This window comes from Rattus norvegicus, chromosome 3 (genome assembly GCF_036323735.1).
Source record: "Rattus norvegicus strain BN/NHsdMcwi chromosome 3, GRCr8, whole genome shotgun sequence".
NCBI lineage: Eukaryota > Metazoa > Chordata > Mammalia > Rodentia > Muridae > Rattus > Rattus norvegicus.
In genome coordinates this window covers 152,094,510-152,110,922 of record NC_086021.1, presented here as the reverse complement: position 1 = coordinate 152,110,922, position 16,413 = coordinate 152,094,510, and the positions used below count along the sequence as shown (strand labels likewise).

Here is a 16,413-nt window from a genome sequence, read left to right as displayed (position 1 = left end):
AGTAATTCTGGATAGATCTCAAATTGCTAAGGGGTAGGCACTTATGCAGAACGCACAAGGCCCCCAGTTTAATTCCCAACACTGAGAAAAGATTTTTAAAAAAATCTAAAATTGAAATAAAAACACAGCAAAACTTTCTTATTCACAGGGACCAGGACATGTCATAAATCTATAAAAGTATATGCTAGAAAGATCCAAGCATGCTGGCTGGCGTCTGTGTCCTTGAGGAGGGAGCACACTGGACTCGCTGTTACTGTTCTTGACACTTCTCACCTATTATATAAAGACAGCTCTTAAGCAAATGGGAGAACCAACTCAGAATGTCGTTTAATATTTATCGGATGCGTCGGGAGCAGGGCAGAAAGAAGTCAGTTCTGCCCTATACTTAGGGTCGACTGCTTTAGAATGGTTTCCTGTAGGTACCAGCTCTTAGCACCTTAAGGGTTTTTTTGTTGTTGTTTGTTTTTTTTTTTTTTTCTTTTCTTTTTTTCGGAGCTGGGGACTGAATCCAGGGCCTTGCGCTTCCTAGACAAGTGCTCTACCATTGAGCTAAATCCCCCCCCCCCTTTTTTTTTCTTTTTTAAGTAGACATTTAGGTGTTCCTTGCTTCACCTTACTGTGTCTTGGGGAGGGCAGGGTAAGCTGTAATCAAATGTTAATTGCCCAGGTGGAAAACAGCAGCGGTTAGAACAAATTACCCCCTTCTAGTGCCTCTTACAGCGGGTAGGCAAATTGGTTACCTAGAAACAGTCTCACTAACCAACCCTCTTCCTGTATCTGCCAAGGTCAACACATAAAACCACAGGGTCATGTGCTGACAAGTTTCCCTACAATTTAAAATAGCTTCATAGAGGTTAATGTTCTCAGACCATCACGGGCTAATGGCTGCCATGGAGGGGTCAGGTCTGCAGTGGGGGAGAAGTGATTTTGTGCTTAATTAAGCTTGTTTTTTATTCAGTGCCTCCCCTAACGAAATGACTAAGAATGAGTAGAGTTACATCAGGTTGTTTTCATCGTGCTGGGGACCAAGTCTTTAGAGGCTGGGTAAATGCTCTACTATTGAGCTGTGTCACCAACCCTGAATTACATTGGAAAAGGGAATACAGTGAACTTTGTCTCGAAAGCTGAGGACTCCAAAAGCAGCATTCTTGTATTCCTGTAAGGAAGCCGAGATAGCTCAATGAGCAAAGACACTTGCTTTCAACCAGACAACCCAAGTTAAATAAGAGTCCCAGAAGTGGGGCTGGCGAGATGGCTCAGTGGTTAAAGTCACTTTCTGCTCTTGTAGAGGACCCAGGTTCAGAACCCACACTGGGTTTACAACCGCCTACAACTTCAGATTCAAGGCATCCTTTTCTAGTCTCAGTACACTCCTGTGGGTGCAAGTGCGTGACTTGAGTGCACGTGTGTGTGTGTGTGTGTGTGTGTGTGTGTGTGTGTGTGTGTGTGCGCGCGCGCGCGCACACACGATTAAATAAAAAATCTTTATATTTTTATTATATTTTTCTATGTGTTTGGCCTGCACATTTGTATGTACACCACATGTGTGCTTGATGCCCGTGGAGCTCAGAAGAGGGCATCAGATCCCCCAGAACTGGTGTTACAGGTGATTGTGAAACACCATGTGGGGTCCAGGAAACCAAACTTAGGTCTCTGGAAGAGGAGCAAAGTGCCCTAACCACTGTGCCATCCCTTCAGCCCCTAAAATGTTGTAGATACTAAAGTTTTAAGTTATTATTTTTTTAAGGGAACCAATGAGTTTATTGGGCTTAAAGAATATGGATGGGGTGTTGCTTACAGGAGTGTGGGTGATCCCAAAGCAGCCACAACCATCGAAATGTCTCATGCCAGCATGGGGGATGATATCTGTGAGACCATGAGGCTACAGGCAAGGAGGACACAATTGTAACTGGCTAGGAGGTGCAGAAGGGAGGATCTGGAATCTCAGATAAGAGTCAAGTGACTCGGGGTTGGGGATTTAGCTCAGCGGTAGAGCACTTGCCTAGCAAGCGCAAGGCCCTGGGTTCGGTCCTCAGCTCCGAAAAAAAGAAAAAAAAGAAAAAAAAAAAGAAAAAAAGAGTCAAGTGACTCTCCCCTTTCCTTCCTTGACTGAAGTTGTTGGCTGTTCCACCCACCACAACACCCAAGGGCTATTCTCACCGCAGAGCCTGCAGCTAGGGGAGGAGCCTGTAGTCTGAGGCCTGCCTGACTTCTTGCTGAGCTACTTTGCCAGGCAGGTAGCTGCTTCCACAGCACTCAAGGTAGCTGCTTGAAAACCGCCTTGATCTAGGGTGTGAAGCCGGTGGATGGTGTATCCAGCACATCTGTCCGCAGCTGGGCTGGGTGCTTCCCTTCCTGCTGCAGCATTTTGGCTGCCCCCAGCAGGATCCGAGCAGCAATGCGGTGGGCCAGGCCACTGGGCATGCCCATTGACGGCACCTTCAGTGAGGGCCACACCACTGCCTCTGAAGTAGTCTTATCTAGGTAAGACTCAGGAACAGATACGAATTGCCCACAGGTTTCCATCAAGTTCTATAGGAGCCTAGCGTCATCATTCCCAACATGGTGGCCCCGTGTTATCACTATAGCCCCCTCCTGAACTACGCAGGGTAGATTGAGAGAGACTCGCAATACTTGTGTTTGGGGGTGGGGGAAATAGCTCCTCCATAGAGCTCAGAGAGATCCCAGCATCCACAGGTACGATGATGTGCTCAGTGGTGACTACAGGGGCCACTTCTGCCAGAACGGCTGGCAGGACTTGGGGTTTGGTGGCAAAGATGACAAGTGGGCAGTTTTGCAGCACCTCGTGGTTGGAGTGACAACCCAGAGCCCTTAAGTGGCAGAGGTTCTTGTGCACTGGCCAGCACTTGATTAGCTTCTACTTTGCCTGCGCGGCTGAGGTCTTGGGCAATGGCCTCCATCATGCAAACTACACCCACAAAGCCCACACGCCGAGGTTCAGACATCGTAGCCGCCATTGCTTGGAGCTGGCCTTCTCTCCAGTTTTATGTTATTTTGAGACAGGGTCTGGTCTCCCTGTACAGCCAGCCCAGCCTTACTTTGAATATTCTATATAGCCATAACGAGTTGAGTCATGGCAATCCTCCTGTTTCAGTTTCCTGAGGATTACAATTGCAGGTGTGTATTACCATTCCACACTTGTGAAAGTTTTAAAGAAAAACGTGCTATCTTTTAAAACACTGTGTGTGGGATGGTGTCACAGGTGAGGCAGGTACAAGATAGAAGGAGGCCTGTCATTGGACGAGAAGGAAGGATGGGAGGGAGAAAAGTTTGAGGGAAGATGAGGAGACTGGAACAAAAAGGAGGATTAGAGGAGGAGAGAGAGAGTAGCTGCAGGGCAACATGGAGGCTGATGTTAAGATTCCACGCTGTACCTTTACAGGTTGTTATGAATGTTCTTAAAGGATGGATGTGGGGGTTGGGGATTTAGCTCAGCGGTAGAGCGCTTGCCTAGCGAGCACAAGGCCCTGGGTTCGGTCCCCAGCTCTGAAAAAAAGAAAAAAGAAAAAAGGGATGGATGTGTACCGGCCTTTGTATGTTTAGGTGGGCAATTATATCTTACCAATTGGATTAGAAGTTATTGTGTTGTATGGTTTTTTTTTTTTTTTTTTTTTTCGGAGCTGGGGACTGAACCGAGGGCCTTGCGCTTCCTAGGCAAGCGCTCTACCACTGAGCTAAATCCCCAACCCCTGTATGGTCTTTCATGTCACAATTTAAGTGAAAGAAAGTGTGGGGCAGCTAGAAACACTGGGCCACAATGGAGTTGGGATGTGTGTTTCTGGCATGGAAACCTGCCTTGGGAACAAGATAGGTAGAGAGAGTGCTGGCAGGCTCAGAGAGAGGCCTTTGGCAGTGTGATATGGGATGGAGCAAAGTAGGTGAGAGGCTTTGCTGACTGAGACTTAAGATATCCAGCAGATATCTTGGGGCACCGCGGTGCCGGACCTAGTGGGAGATAAAAGACAGCCTTTTATTTTTTATATTTTTACAACAACAACTGTGTTGTATATGTGTGGATGCACAGACGAAATGGCACACACAGAAGGACAACTTTGTAGCATTGGCTCTCCATGTGGGTCCTGGGACTTGTTTTCCTTTTGAAAATTGTCGTAAGCTGACAGTATCTAAATGACAGCTTACAACTGTCTGCAACTCCGTTCCAGGGGATCTGACACCTTCACACATACATACAAGCAGGCAGAACACCAATGTACATAAAATAAAAATAAATGAATCATTAAAAATTAAAACCTATTTTACTGGATTTTAATATATGCTATTTTTAGATTAGTAGTTCTCAACTGGTGGGTTGTGACCTCTTTGGGGCCACCTATTTGATATCCTACATCTCAGACATTTACATTACAATTCATAATAGTAGCAAAATTAGTCATGAAGTAGCAACAAAATAATTTTATGGGGTTGGGGATTTAGCTCAGTGGTAGAGCGCTTGCCTAGGAAGCGCAAGGCCCTGGGTTCGGTCCCCAGCTCCGAAAAAAAGAACCAAAAAAAAATAATAATAATTTTATGTTTGGGGCTCACCACATATGAGGAGCTGTGTTAAGAGATGCAGCACTAGGAGGCTTGAGAACCACTGATTTAGAGGGAAAGGAGGCATCAAAAAATTTGTAATATTAGTTATTCAAGTTTGGCTTTATTGTTCTACGCCTTTAATAGTGATCGTTTCTTCTTGAGCATCTCACTGTTTCCCAGGCTGGCCCCCACCTTTTGGGTTCAAGAGCCTCAGTCTTCAGAGCAGCAGGGACTCTATCAGGTGGTACTATGTGCCATGGTGTCTGTTTTTCAAGATGGGATTTCCCTATATGCTAGAGCCCTGGCTGTCCTGGAACTCCCTCTGTAGACCAGGCTGGCCTTGAAGACACGGAGATCTGCCTGCTTTCTCTGAGCGCTGGGCTTAAAGACTTGCACCACCACCACCACCCAGCAGATTAAAAAATTAAAAAAAAAGTTATGCTTTTGTGCGTGGGTATATACATGTGCGTGCAGGTGCCCTGAGAGGCCAGAAAAGTGCCTCAGACTCCCTAAAACTGGAGTTAGATTAAGGTTAGGTGCCAAGCGTGTGCTGGGAAGCAACCCTGGGTCCTCCTGAAGGGCAGCCACTGCTCTTAACCAACAAGCACTCTCCAGCCCCTCTCCTTGTCTCCTAAAAATGTGTATTTTGGGGCTAGAGAGATGATTCAGTGGTTAAATGCTTCCTGCTTTCAGAGGACCAGAGTTTGGCTTCCAGCACACATGTCTGGTAACTCCTGCTGCCTGTAATTGCAGGTCCAGGGGATCTGATGTCCTCTTCTGGCCTCTGCAAACCTACGGCATATACTCTCAGAGACATACGTCCATCAGATAAATAAAAATTAAAGAAAAAAGTCTTTAAAAGGTCTATTTCCCTCCTGTGAGATTGAGATGGTGACTGGTGTGGTACAAGTTATCAGTACTGTGGATAAGCTGCGGCCTGTACGGAAGGAAGCCTGCCTGGAGTTGTGCTCTCACAGTACTAATTACCAGCACTACCATTTTCCTAGCTGGCCTTCAAACCGGGACTCAACACCAGAACTTTCCAGGGAGCACTGAGACTGTCAGCTCTGACAGGAACCGTGGAGGCGTCAGCTTTTGAGTGAGCAGCTACTGTGCCCTCTGGCCCTCTCGCATGGATCTCTGTTGGGCTACCGAGCCCTGGATTTAAGTCAATCCAGGAAATCTTCTTCTTTTTTTTTTTTTTGGTTCTTTTTTTCGGAGCTGGGGACCGAACCCAGGGCCTTGCGCTTCCTAGGTAAGCGCTCTACCACTGAGCTAAATCCCCAACCCCCCAGGAAATCTTCTAATACATTTTCTTGTCTCACTTCCTCTAGAGAACCCTGTAGATAGATCTCTCTATCTACATCCTGCTGACTGTCAGGTTAACTATGGTTGAATTCACTTAGGACGCCTTCTTCGATGCATAAAACTCAGCAAACTACTGGGTCTGCGATAAGATTTTGGATTTAAAATCAAAGTGCAATGATCAAGGGGTTGGGGATTTAGCTCAGTGGTAGAGGGCTTGCCTCACAAGCACAAGGCCCTGGGTTCAGTCCCCAGTTCCGAAAAAAAAAAAAAGAAAAAAAAAAGTGCAATGATCAGACACAAAGCATGTGCCAAGGGTTTGATCCCCAGCACCACAGGAAATATTTAAGCAAGTGAAAATCAAGTCCAGCTCTCTCCTCCAGCCGAGCAAGATGCCCCCAAGGAAAGAAGGCCAAAGGGAGAAGATGGCCCTGCCCCTGCTGTCTTCAAGAAACAGGTCCAAGTTGCCTGGTCCACAGGAAGACATGCACCACTGTTGCCTTCACACAGGTTAACTGGGAAGACAAGGGTGCTCGGGCTAAGCTGGTGGAAGCTATTAGGACCAATTATGACAAATAAGATGAGATCCCCTGCCACTGGGGAGGCAACATTCTGGGTCCTAGGTCTGTGGCTCAAATTACCAAGCTGGAGAAGGGAAAGTCTACAGAACTCTCCACTAAACTGGGTTAAATGTACACTAAGTTTTCTGTACATAAATATAATTACAAAATTAAAAAAATAAAGTCCAAACAATTTTCAGGTCCATGAAATTATCCTATAAGCATTTAAATAAAAACAAGGATTGCAGGGGTTGGGGATTTAGCTCAGTGGTAGAGCGCTTGCCTGGGAAGCGCAAGCCCTGGGTTCGGTCCCCAGCTCCAAAAAAAAAGAACCAAAAAAAAAAAAAAAAAAAAGACAAGGATTGGGGATTTGGCTCAGTGGTAGAGCGCTTGCCTAGCAACCGCAAGGCCCTGGGTTCGGTCCCCAGCTCCGAAAAAAAGAAAAAAAAAATAGTAAAAAAAAAAAAAACAAATACAACACTTTATTACTTTTTCTTTTAAATAAGCTCATTATTGCTCGAAGCATACTGTAGAAGAGGGGGAGAGACTATGGTAGGAGCCAGAGGGGCCATGAACACCACAAAACAGCCCAGAGAATCAACTAACCAGGACTCATAGAGGCTCACAGAGACAGAATGGACAATCAGGGAGCCTGTACCCCTACTAGGTCTCCTGCATGTTTATGGTTGTGTAACTCAGTCTTCTTGTAAGACCCCCTAACAGTGGTAGCAGGGGTGTCTCTGACTCTCTTGCCTGCTTTTGGGGCCCTTTCCTCCTATTGGGTCGCCTCCTCCAGCCTTATTATGAGGGGAGGTGCCTAGTCTTATTGGAACTTGATATGACATGTTTGGTTGATGTCTCTGGGAGGCCAGCCCTTTCTGAAGGGAAACTGAGGAGTGGACCTGAGGGAGAAAGGAGGTGGGAGGGGGGACTGGGAGGAAAGGAGGGATGGGAAACTGTGGTTGGAGTGTAATATGTGAGAAAATAATTGAAGATGAGAGAAGTCAGGGAAAAAGCTTGTTATTCATGAGTCTGTCTGTCTGTCCATATGAGTACAGGTGTCTTCAGAGTCCAGAAGAGGGTGCTGGATCCCCTGGACCTGGCATTATAGACAGTTATGAGCTGTCAGACACACGCACTGGGACAAAACTCTAGTCCGCTGAAAGACGAGGAAGCATGAACTGCTGAGTCAGTTAAACAGCTTTGATATTTTTAATAACTAATGAAAACTGAATGTGATTGTAGACTTACAATCTTAAGTCAGTAGCTGTAACTTAAATGCTACTAGATTTACTTTATACAATAGAAAACCCTCTCCCAAACCCAAGAACAGCCAATGGTTTTTATTACCTATCAAACACAGAAAAAACCAATGGGTTATATCAGTGTTCCTCGGTGAAAAAGTTCCACAACAGTATTTTTTGTAGTGCATGGCCTGCTGACACCAGAAACAGATACCCAAACTTTAATGGTGGTGACTTCCACACTCAGGCTTCCTACTGCTGGGGCTTCTCTGGTAAGGAAAGGGACCCAGCCAGTGATGTGGTGAGTGCCCCAGCTCTCTTGGCAGCCAGCTTTCCTCAGGCCAAATAACAATACCAATGAATTTAAGACATTTCCCCTTAGACACAGAGTCCCAGTATATAAAACACATAGGAAACTGCAGTGGTGATCCCTGATGTGCTTGCTTTCCCTCTGTACACCCTGGGGGTGCAGGACCCTCCCATCCCTGAGAACCCAGGAACACTAGTGGCACATGATGCTTCATTGGCCTTCTGATCTCAGTTCAAAGACTGGGCATCCTTCCAGGGACACGAAAGTTCTGCAAGGGAGTCCAGGAGTCCCTGGGCAGCTGCCAATCTGAGTGCCCTCCTCTCAGGTAAGAAACAGCCAGAGGTCGTGCAGCTGGTGAGTCAAGGGCTGACCTCCAGACTTTCTGGCTTCTTAGTAGGTACGTCCCAACTCACTACACCTTCAGCTTGTGTTAGTGTAAACCTCAGATTCTTGGTGCTCCTCTCTAAAAACTCGGTGGGCAGCAGTGCATCTCCCAAACAGAGGGGCATGCTCATCATTTCCAAGTCATCCTGGCTCTACTCTGGCTTTGGAATGCTCTGGTTCTTCTGCTTTTCTGTGTATTCTTCTAGTCGAAGAAGCCACTTGGCCCAATACTTGGAACAGAGCTCTTCATCCATGAAATGAGGGTGGGCAGGGGACCCGTCCTTATAGGCCACCACAATTAATCCACATTGAACCTAGAAAGAAACACAGTACAGTTCCAGTATTTCCTCTCGTTCCAGGGCAAATTAGCCAGTGTTAAGCATGCTATAGCAGTATTTGCAAATCCATTTCTAAGATGAGCTGGTTAAAGACTGCACCAGGACACAGGAGAGAGAGCACAAAGATGGCAGATAAACACTGAAGAATGGGCTGTGTCATTAAGCAACAAAACAAGGCAGAAACAAAAACCTAACAGCAGCACAGCTCAGGGAGGACAGTGCTCTGTAGTGAGAGAAGGCTAAAGAGCAGTAAGCCGTGCTTTAAATCAGAGTAAAACCCAAAGCACCAAAACAAGCTTAGCATGCAGGAGCTCAGTGTTCTGACCTGAAAACTGTAGTTGGCATCATGGTTCACAGCACCCATGTATGCCACAACTTGTAGTGGGTTGTCATATGTATTTTGAATGAAAGGTTTTGGTTTTTCTGATGTCTTCCAATCGATCACACACAGCTTGCCCCTAAGGAGAATCCAGAGGACTTCTTTGTAAGAGTTCAAATTGAAAAACTCGGGTCAGCAAGATGGCTCCACAGGTAAAGGCACCATGCTGCCAAGCCTGACAACCCAAGCACAGTGCCTGGGACTCACATGCAAACTCCCAAGGTTGTTCTCCAATCTCTACTTGCAAACCATGGTGTGAGAATCTACACATATGTACACACGTAGACACCCAATAAATGAATAGATAGATGTATGCATGTATGTAATTTAAAAATCCTCTGAAACAGAAAAACTCATAAGTTAACTCTTGTCTTATGTATTTTAGTTCTGGTTCCTCCCACTTTCCAAAATAGGCTTTACCTCTCACGGTTAGAAAGCATGGCAGGCGCAGTCTTCATGCCTATAATCTAGCAGCTAGGATGTGGAGGCAGGACAATAACCATGAGCTCAAAGCCAGCCTGGGCTAGAGTGGGCTCTTGCCTTAGGAGAAAAGCCAGGACAGATGGGACTGAGTGTGGCTGAGCAACAGAGAATCCACTACACACAAGGTACTCAGGAGGGGCAGGAAGCACATTGTTGGTTCAAACAATTCTCTTTATTCCTTGTGACTCCTTTGAAGCTAACAGTAACTGAGAGAGATTACACTGCTCATGGTTTTGGGTAATTTTTTGGAAGCAGAATATCTCAGTAGTCAAGAACTCCTTATGGACTGATGCATGTTATGGCTTCAACACAGAAGCTGAGTTCCATCAGCAGGAACCTATGATATGCAGACATATAAGTAAGGAAATCTGGACCCTTGACTAAAGGTTTATATGTACTCAGACTCTACCCATTCTCATGACGCTATATACACTAACTTTATTTATTTATTTATTTTTCTTTTCTTTTTTTCGGAGCTGGGGACCGAACCCAGGGCCTTGCGCTTGCTAGGCCTAGCAAGCGCTCTACCACTGAGCTAAATCCCCAACCCCACCCACTAACTTTATATATTTAGAAGATCAGAGTGTATAGCCAGGCTTGGTGGTGTAAGCCTTTAATCCAGGCACTCGGGAGGCAGAAGCTGGCATATCTCCATGATTTTGAGGTCAGTCTGATATGCACAGTGAGTTCTAGGCCAGCCAAGGCTATGCAGTGTGACCCTGTCTTTAAAAAAACTAAAAAGTGTTGGCAGGAGGAAGAGGGAGGGGGAGGCTGAGGCGGGGGAGAGGAGGGGGGAGGGAGAGGAGATAAGGGGGGCAGGATCAGGTACTGGAGGGGACAAGAGAGGGGTACAGAGAGTCAGGAAATCAAATAAAAACATGTATCAGGGGGATGAGGAAATGGGGATAGCCACTGGAAGGTCCCAAACACCAGGGAAACAAGAGGCTCCCAGGACCCAACTGGGACGCTTTTAGCAGAGAAGGGGAGATAGAACCTGTAGAGACCACCCCCAGTAGATAGGCACGGTCCCTGTTCAAGGGATGGGGCCATACACCAATCTCTTTGGTTTTTAACCAAGGGAAGAACAGGGACAAAATGAAGTGGGGACTGAGAAGGGGCCATCCAGGGACCATCCCACCTGGGGGTCCATTCTGTCTGCAGACACCAAACCCCAACACTGTTGCTGTTGCCAAGAGGTGCTGGCTGACAGGAACCCCTGGTGTGGCTGCTCCTTGGGAGGTTCAGCCAACCACTGACCTCAGAAATGACCTCAGTACATGGGCATCCACAAAAGTTAAGTTCAGAACTAGGCATGTGGCACATGCCTTTAATCCCAGCACTTGGGTGGCAGTGGCAGGTGGATCTCTGGGAATTTGAGGCCAGCCTGGTCTATGTAGTGAGTTCCAGGACAGTCAGAGTTACATAGTGAGACTGTGGTCTCGAAAATCTTACTACCAACCAGAGGTTCAAATGTCACAGATTCCGCAGTCTTCCCCCACATCCTGTTATTGCTCACATGCTTTGTCTGGAATGGAGTATCTGCAGACGATAGCAACTCTCGGGATCTGGGGTGACTAGGACGAACAATAGTAGCTGCATCTTAGAAGCCACAGGAGGCTTTGGTTCAGAGTCCTTATCATATCAGCCACTGCCTGGAAGCCAGGAAGAGAGCTGATGCTCAGGGCCAACAGATTACTGTACAATCTTTGGGAAAACAGGAAAAAGGCAGGGAGGTGGGGAGAAGAAAGCCAAAACACAACAGTGAACAAAGAGGAACTAGAGAACAGCATTCAGGAATCACATCAGGTCTTAGACAAGAAAAGGACAGGCTGGCAGATAAGCTGCACCTCTGGTCCCTTTGATTTCCGTATTGGCACAGAGTAGGCGGCTTTCCTCCATATGTCTCTCCTACCTCCTGCTCTGTTCTCACATTTTTGCCTTAAAAAGATGGAGGCCACAATTCCTTAGGCATGCCTTGAAGCAGGAGTTAGGAGAAACCACCCCACAGATATCCCTGCACCCCCCACGGTGGAGGAAGTGCCTGTACTTACTGGTACTCAGCCACACAGTCCAGTAGCCCCACGTACTGCAAGGCTTCATGTTGGACAGCACTTTCCAGAGCTTGAACACTACCGATTTCTTTCAGAATATGCTGGACGCTTTTGATGTAGCCACACTGGGGGTGCTCCTCTCCCCCTTTTAAGTTCTCCTGGGGTGAAAGTATGCTTTCCAAGGCTTCATGGAACTGTTTGCCTTGTAAAAACACATCTAAGAAGAAAATCAAGGAAAAATAAAAACTGAACCAACCAAAACCAAACCAAAATTTAAAACTGAGTACTAAATATTATATAGAATATAACTTAAATTATACAAAATTATCTTTAATTGGAAACCCCTTAGACATAAAATTTCATCTTTTTTTTTATTTTGTAGGCAGGGTTTTGTTTGGATTATAGGTTAGCCTTGAACATGAGATCCTCTTACTTAAATTAAGCCTTATGTGCTGGTATGGACAACTATGCCCAGCAACATTCAGTTTCCTGTGAAACCCAAGAATGTAAATTTTTTTTTTTTTTTTTTTTGAGGCCTCTCTCATTATGTAGTTCTGGCTTTCCTAAAACTCACTATGTAGACTGGGTTGGTTTTGAACTCACAGAGAACTCTGCTTCCTGAGTGCCGGGATCAAAGGTCTGCACCACTATGCCCTGGCTAATCTTTTAAAAAAACTTTTTTTGGGGTTGGGGATTTAGCTCAGTGGTAGAGCGCTTGCCTAGCAAGCACAAGGCCCTGGGTTCGGTCCCCAGCTCCGAAAAAAAGAAAAGAAAAAAAAATTTTTTTTTGAGTTTAGAAGAAAAAGCATAGGACAGGAAGGCTGTATTTTTTTTTAAGTGTGTAAGAGTATTTTGTCTAAATTTATATCCGTGTACCACTTGTGTGTACTGTTGCCCAAGTAGACCAGAAGAGGACATCAGAACCCCTGGGACGGGTTACTGATGGTTGTGAGCCACATGGGTGCTGGGAATCCAACCTGGGTCCTCTGGAAGAGCAACACACGCTCTAAAACACTGAACATCTATCTCTCCTGTACCCAAGTTCTAAATCTTGGCCGCTGGCCAGAGGAGAAGATGGAGAGGAAGAGGGAGGGACAGACATTTCTTTCTGAGACAGCCATGGAGGTTTGGCAAGCAGACATGTGGAAAGAGTGAAAAGGCCAAAAGTACCAGAAAAAAACTTACATAGGCTATAGTCATAGAGTCCAAAACAGACCAAAAAACAAGTTTAAAAAAAAAAAAAAAGGGAAATTTATGCCTTTAGTCAGGACTCTGAAGGGTGTCAGACCTAACAAAGCCTTATGCTGCTTCAATCCTAATTCTGAGGAGCCCTTGGGCTTCTGGGAAGGAAAAGCAGATCATTTCATTAAAGGGATACTTATTTCTCTCATCTCTTAAGTAGTTAGGTGACTATACCTTCCCGAGGAGCAGTCTCAGGCAGCTCAACTGGACCAACTCTTAGTGTTTTGGCTGTAATATTAGATCTCCACTCAAGCTGGAGGGAAGAGGTCATTCTCTTGAGCAGAAGCAAGTAAGTTTCACTTAGTAGGCCTTAATGGAGCCCTGACCAAGACTGCAATGACAATGTTGGTGAGGTACTCACTTAACCAACTAAGCCATCTCCTTAGGCCTCCTTACATTCTTTAAGGAAACCTAAACACACTCAATAAACACAAGAAATGCTGTATAGCAGAGAGGACGAGGGCAGTGTTAGGCTAGGTAGTGGCCTTGGTACTGTCAAACATTACTCAGTTGTCAAACAGCTCAGCAAGGTGATGAATGTGGCTCCTCCAGCAGCCTTGGCTGTCCTGTTAGTTTACCCAAAGCACAGGCACTCTGGCTCAGGTCGCCTAGCAGCTCAAGGAGTTAAGCTGCGGGAGCATTATTTAGACACACATACAAGCACAGGCTTGCAGACAAACCCATAGGAAAGAGGAAACCAATCTCATCCGAATGGGGTAATATAAAACCATATTATGTTTGCCAAATTTACAAACACTTGAAAGGTCAGTTCTACATTAGCAAAAATTAAAACTGCTTCTGGAAAGTTACTTGGGAATTAAATGGGATTCAAGTTAGGAGGAAAATTGTTCTACTTCCTATATTCTTAGCCCTGTTGAAATTATCTGCATGTGAAAGGCTTAACAGAAATTTAACCCTGCTGGAATGAAAATTTAGAGATGCATGTTAGCCTACAGACTACTTAATGAATCAGAAGACAAAAACTTGTTAAAAATAGGAAGGGGTAGTTAAGTAGCAGAGTACGTATGTGCCTAGCATACACAAGGCTGAGCGCTATCAAGTAATAAAAAATTACTTCACCTGCTGCCATGCAACTTAATTCCCAGCTACAGAGCCATCCTGGCTAGATTCTTCACATGTATGTAACTATGAACATCTAGATTTGAGGACCCCATGTACTCAGGAACAGAGGCAGGCAGATCTCTCAGAGTCCATCCTCGTTTATAGAGTTCTAGGACAGCCAGGGCAACAAAGAGAAACCCTATCTCAAAAAACTAAAAAGGAAAGCAGAGACTAATTTAATACACCTCATGTTGTAGTGACCCCAACCATGAAATTATTTTCATTGCTACTTTATAACTCTAACTTTGCCACTGTTATGAATCGTAATGCAAATTCTCCAATGGTCTTAGGGGACCCTGTGAAAGGGCTGTTGGACTGCCAATATGATCAAAACACACTGTACCAGTAAGAACTGGTAAAACTTTTAAAAATAAGAGAGTTGAAAGTTGAAGGTTATTTAACCAGTTTCTAGTCAAGAACATTTGATCAGTTTAATTTACCAAAATATAAGCAGGGAGTGTTATGGATTGTGGCTAGCAATTGATATTGATTAGTAGAACAATGGGTAATTATTAAATTCTGAGCAAAAAAACTTTAAAAACTAGACTTTTGTCAAGAGATGGAAAAGAGTTGATAGGTTGTTTATAAATTATGTGAGTTTGTCAAATAAATTGATCTCTGTATTTCCATTTCTTTAAATGTACACTACAGTCAACGGTATCCATGAGGAGGACTGAGCAAGTTGGCAGACATGAAATGCTGTTTAATGCTATTTGAAAGTACTTCCTCAGTGAGTTTTTTTTTTTTTAAAGCCCCATTCTTTTGGCAGGCGCACTCATCTCCTAAAAACCCATGACCACATATAACCAGAAGTAAGAGAATTACTTGAAGTATATTCTGCAAATCCATCTTCTCCCAGCTCCAGAACCATCCGCTGTTTCCACCTCTCCAAAAAGAAACTCTGTTCAGATGGCATGGTATGCTGAAGGATGCGGGTCACACTGGGTATCATGTTTCTTTGCAAAGGGATCTTCAAAGGACTTGAAGAACCATTTGTGTGTGGTTTCCCGTTTTTCTCTTCATTGAAGATAGGAAACCAGTGTTGTGGAACTCTTGCCTGCTGCTCTTGCTCTGGAACTTTACACTTACTCACAGGACCATAGAGTACATCATCTTCCTTGAACAATGACTCTGGAGTCTGGACTGGGCCTCTGGACAAGACAGAACGTACTAAACGACAGTACTTTGCTTGGTCTACTGCTTCGTAAGAGCTTTTTTTCTTTTGGCTACACAAATAAGAGGAAGTGGAGAAACTCACAGGAGGGCTTGGTTTTACAGGAAATCTGTTTAAAAGTCTAAGCAGCCTGCAGATGGGCAGAAGCGGTTTCATTTTTAGACTTCGCCCCTCTTACTTTTCTCTAGTCTGTACTGTTTAAAAGTGTGCTGTTCTTATCTAAAAAAAAAAAAAAAAAAAAAGAGGTGGAGTTAGGTTTAAGACGTTTGATATATCAGAACCATCAAATTGAAAACCACACAAAAACAAACATTTAAAGTGCAGACACTAAACTTTTGACATTTCAAAATACAAAAAATTCATTCCCAAGAAAGATTCATCAAAATCAGAAGCAGCAGCATTTGTTTCTTTCTTTCTTTTTTTTTTTTTTTTCGGAGCTGGGGATCGAACCCAGGGCCTTGCGTTTGCTAGGCAAGCGCTCTACCACTGAGCTAAATCCCCAACCCCAGCAGCATTTGTTAAACGTTAATGTGTTGGCTGTTTTGGACGTGATACCCTAAATCTTTCATCTAAATATACGTGACAAGACCTGGAGGCATAGGCCAGGAAATTTAGTACTTGGGAGGCTGAGGCAGTATGAATTTGAGTCTTAAGGTTAGCTTGGCTTTGTCTGTAGAAACAAAGCAACTACAAAACCCCCCCAAACAAAACTCACAAGTCTCAATTAACAGTTTACCAATATCTATATACCAAACTCTTTACTAAATATTCTGAATGGGCATCTCTCATCTATTCCTCACACTCTTTAAAATGGGTGCTTCTGTGACCCCGTGTCGCAGGTGTCTGTAAGGCCCATCACCATTGATTCCGGAAAGTTGATCTCTCTGCAGGTTTCTCCCATGGCTGGGACAGAACAACCGTGGCTCTTCGTGCGGGAATTTGGACAGAAAAGAGACTATTTAAATACAAGCTCGGCCTGCTGCAGGGTTCTATTTGTACCTGAGATGCCACCATGCTTTTACACCCACACCGCAAACAACCTCTCGGGACCCGTACTTTTATCAGTCCCGCGCTTTCCCAAAGCGAGGCGGCCCCAGCATGCACCGCGGCGTTCACGTCTCACCCGAGAGGCGCTCTTCCTCTGAAGCAGAAGCGTGGGCACCGTCAAGCCGCGCGTTTTCGCTCTCACGAGATCTTGCGTACGTCACCGCCGGTCGCCATCTTGGACTCTGGCTGAGCAATAAATTCCCCTTGCCGCTGTGCGCGC

At 45.1% G+C, this 16,413-nt stretch overlaps 1 protein-coding gene and 1 pseudogene across 7 annotated transcripts; both read right to left on the bottom strand.

Moving 5' to 3' along the window:
• Positions 1-1,069: 1,069 nt before the first annotated feature.
• Pycr3-ps1 (pyrroline-5-carboxylate reductase 3, pseudogene 1) lies at positions 1,070-2,978 on the bottom strand (annotated as a pseudogene).
• A 4,630-nt stretch (positions 2,979-7,608) lies between these two features.
• Positions 7,609-16,409, bottom strand: Mgme1 (mitochondrial genome maintenance exonuclease 1). Of its 7 annotated transcripts, XM_063283344.1 has the most exons (6): positions 16,146-16,230; positions 15,231-15,365; positions 14,798-15,123; positions 11,609-11,825; positions 9,021-9,153; positions 7,609-8,671 (listed from the first exon to the last, which is right to left on the bottom strand). In XM_063283344.1, exons 3-6 carry the CDS (start codon positions 14,922-14,924, stop codon positions 8,510-8,512), a joined length of 639 nt encoding a protein of 212 aa, XP_063139414.1. In that variant the 5' UTR covers positions 14,925-15,123; positions 15,231-15,365; positions 16,146-16,230; the 3' UTR covers positions 7,609-8,509. The 7 variants fall into 7 exon arrangements, with proteins under 7 accessions (XP_063139414.1, XP_006235183.1, XP_006235182.1 ...); XM_006235121.4 differs by lacking the exon at positions 16,146-16,230 and adding an exon at positions 16,270-16,409 and having other exon boundaries at positions 14,798-15,365; XM_006235120.5 differs by having other exon boundaries at positions 14,798-15,365; positions 16,146-16,289.
• Between the last annotated feature and the right edge of the window lie 4 nt (positions 16,410-16,413).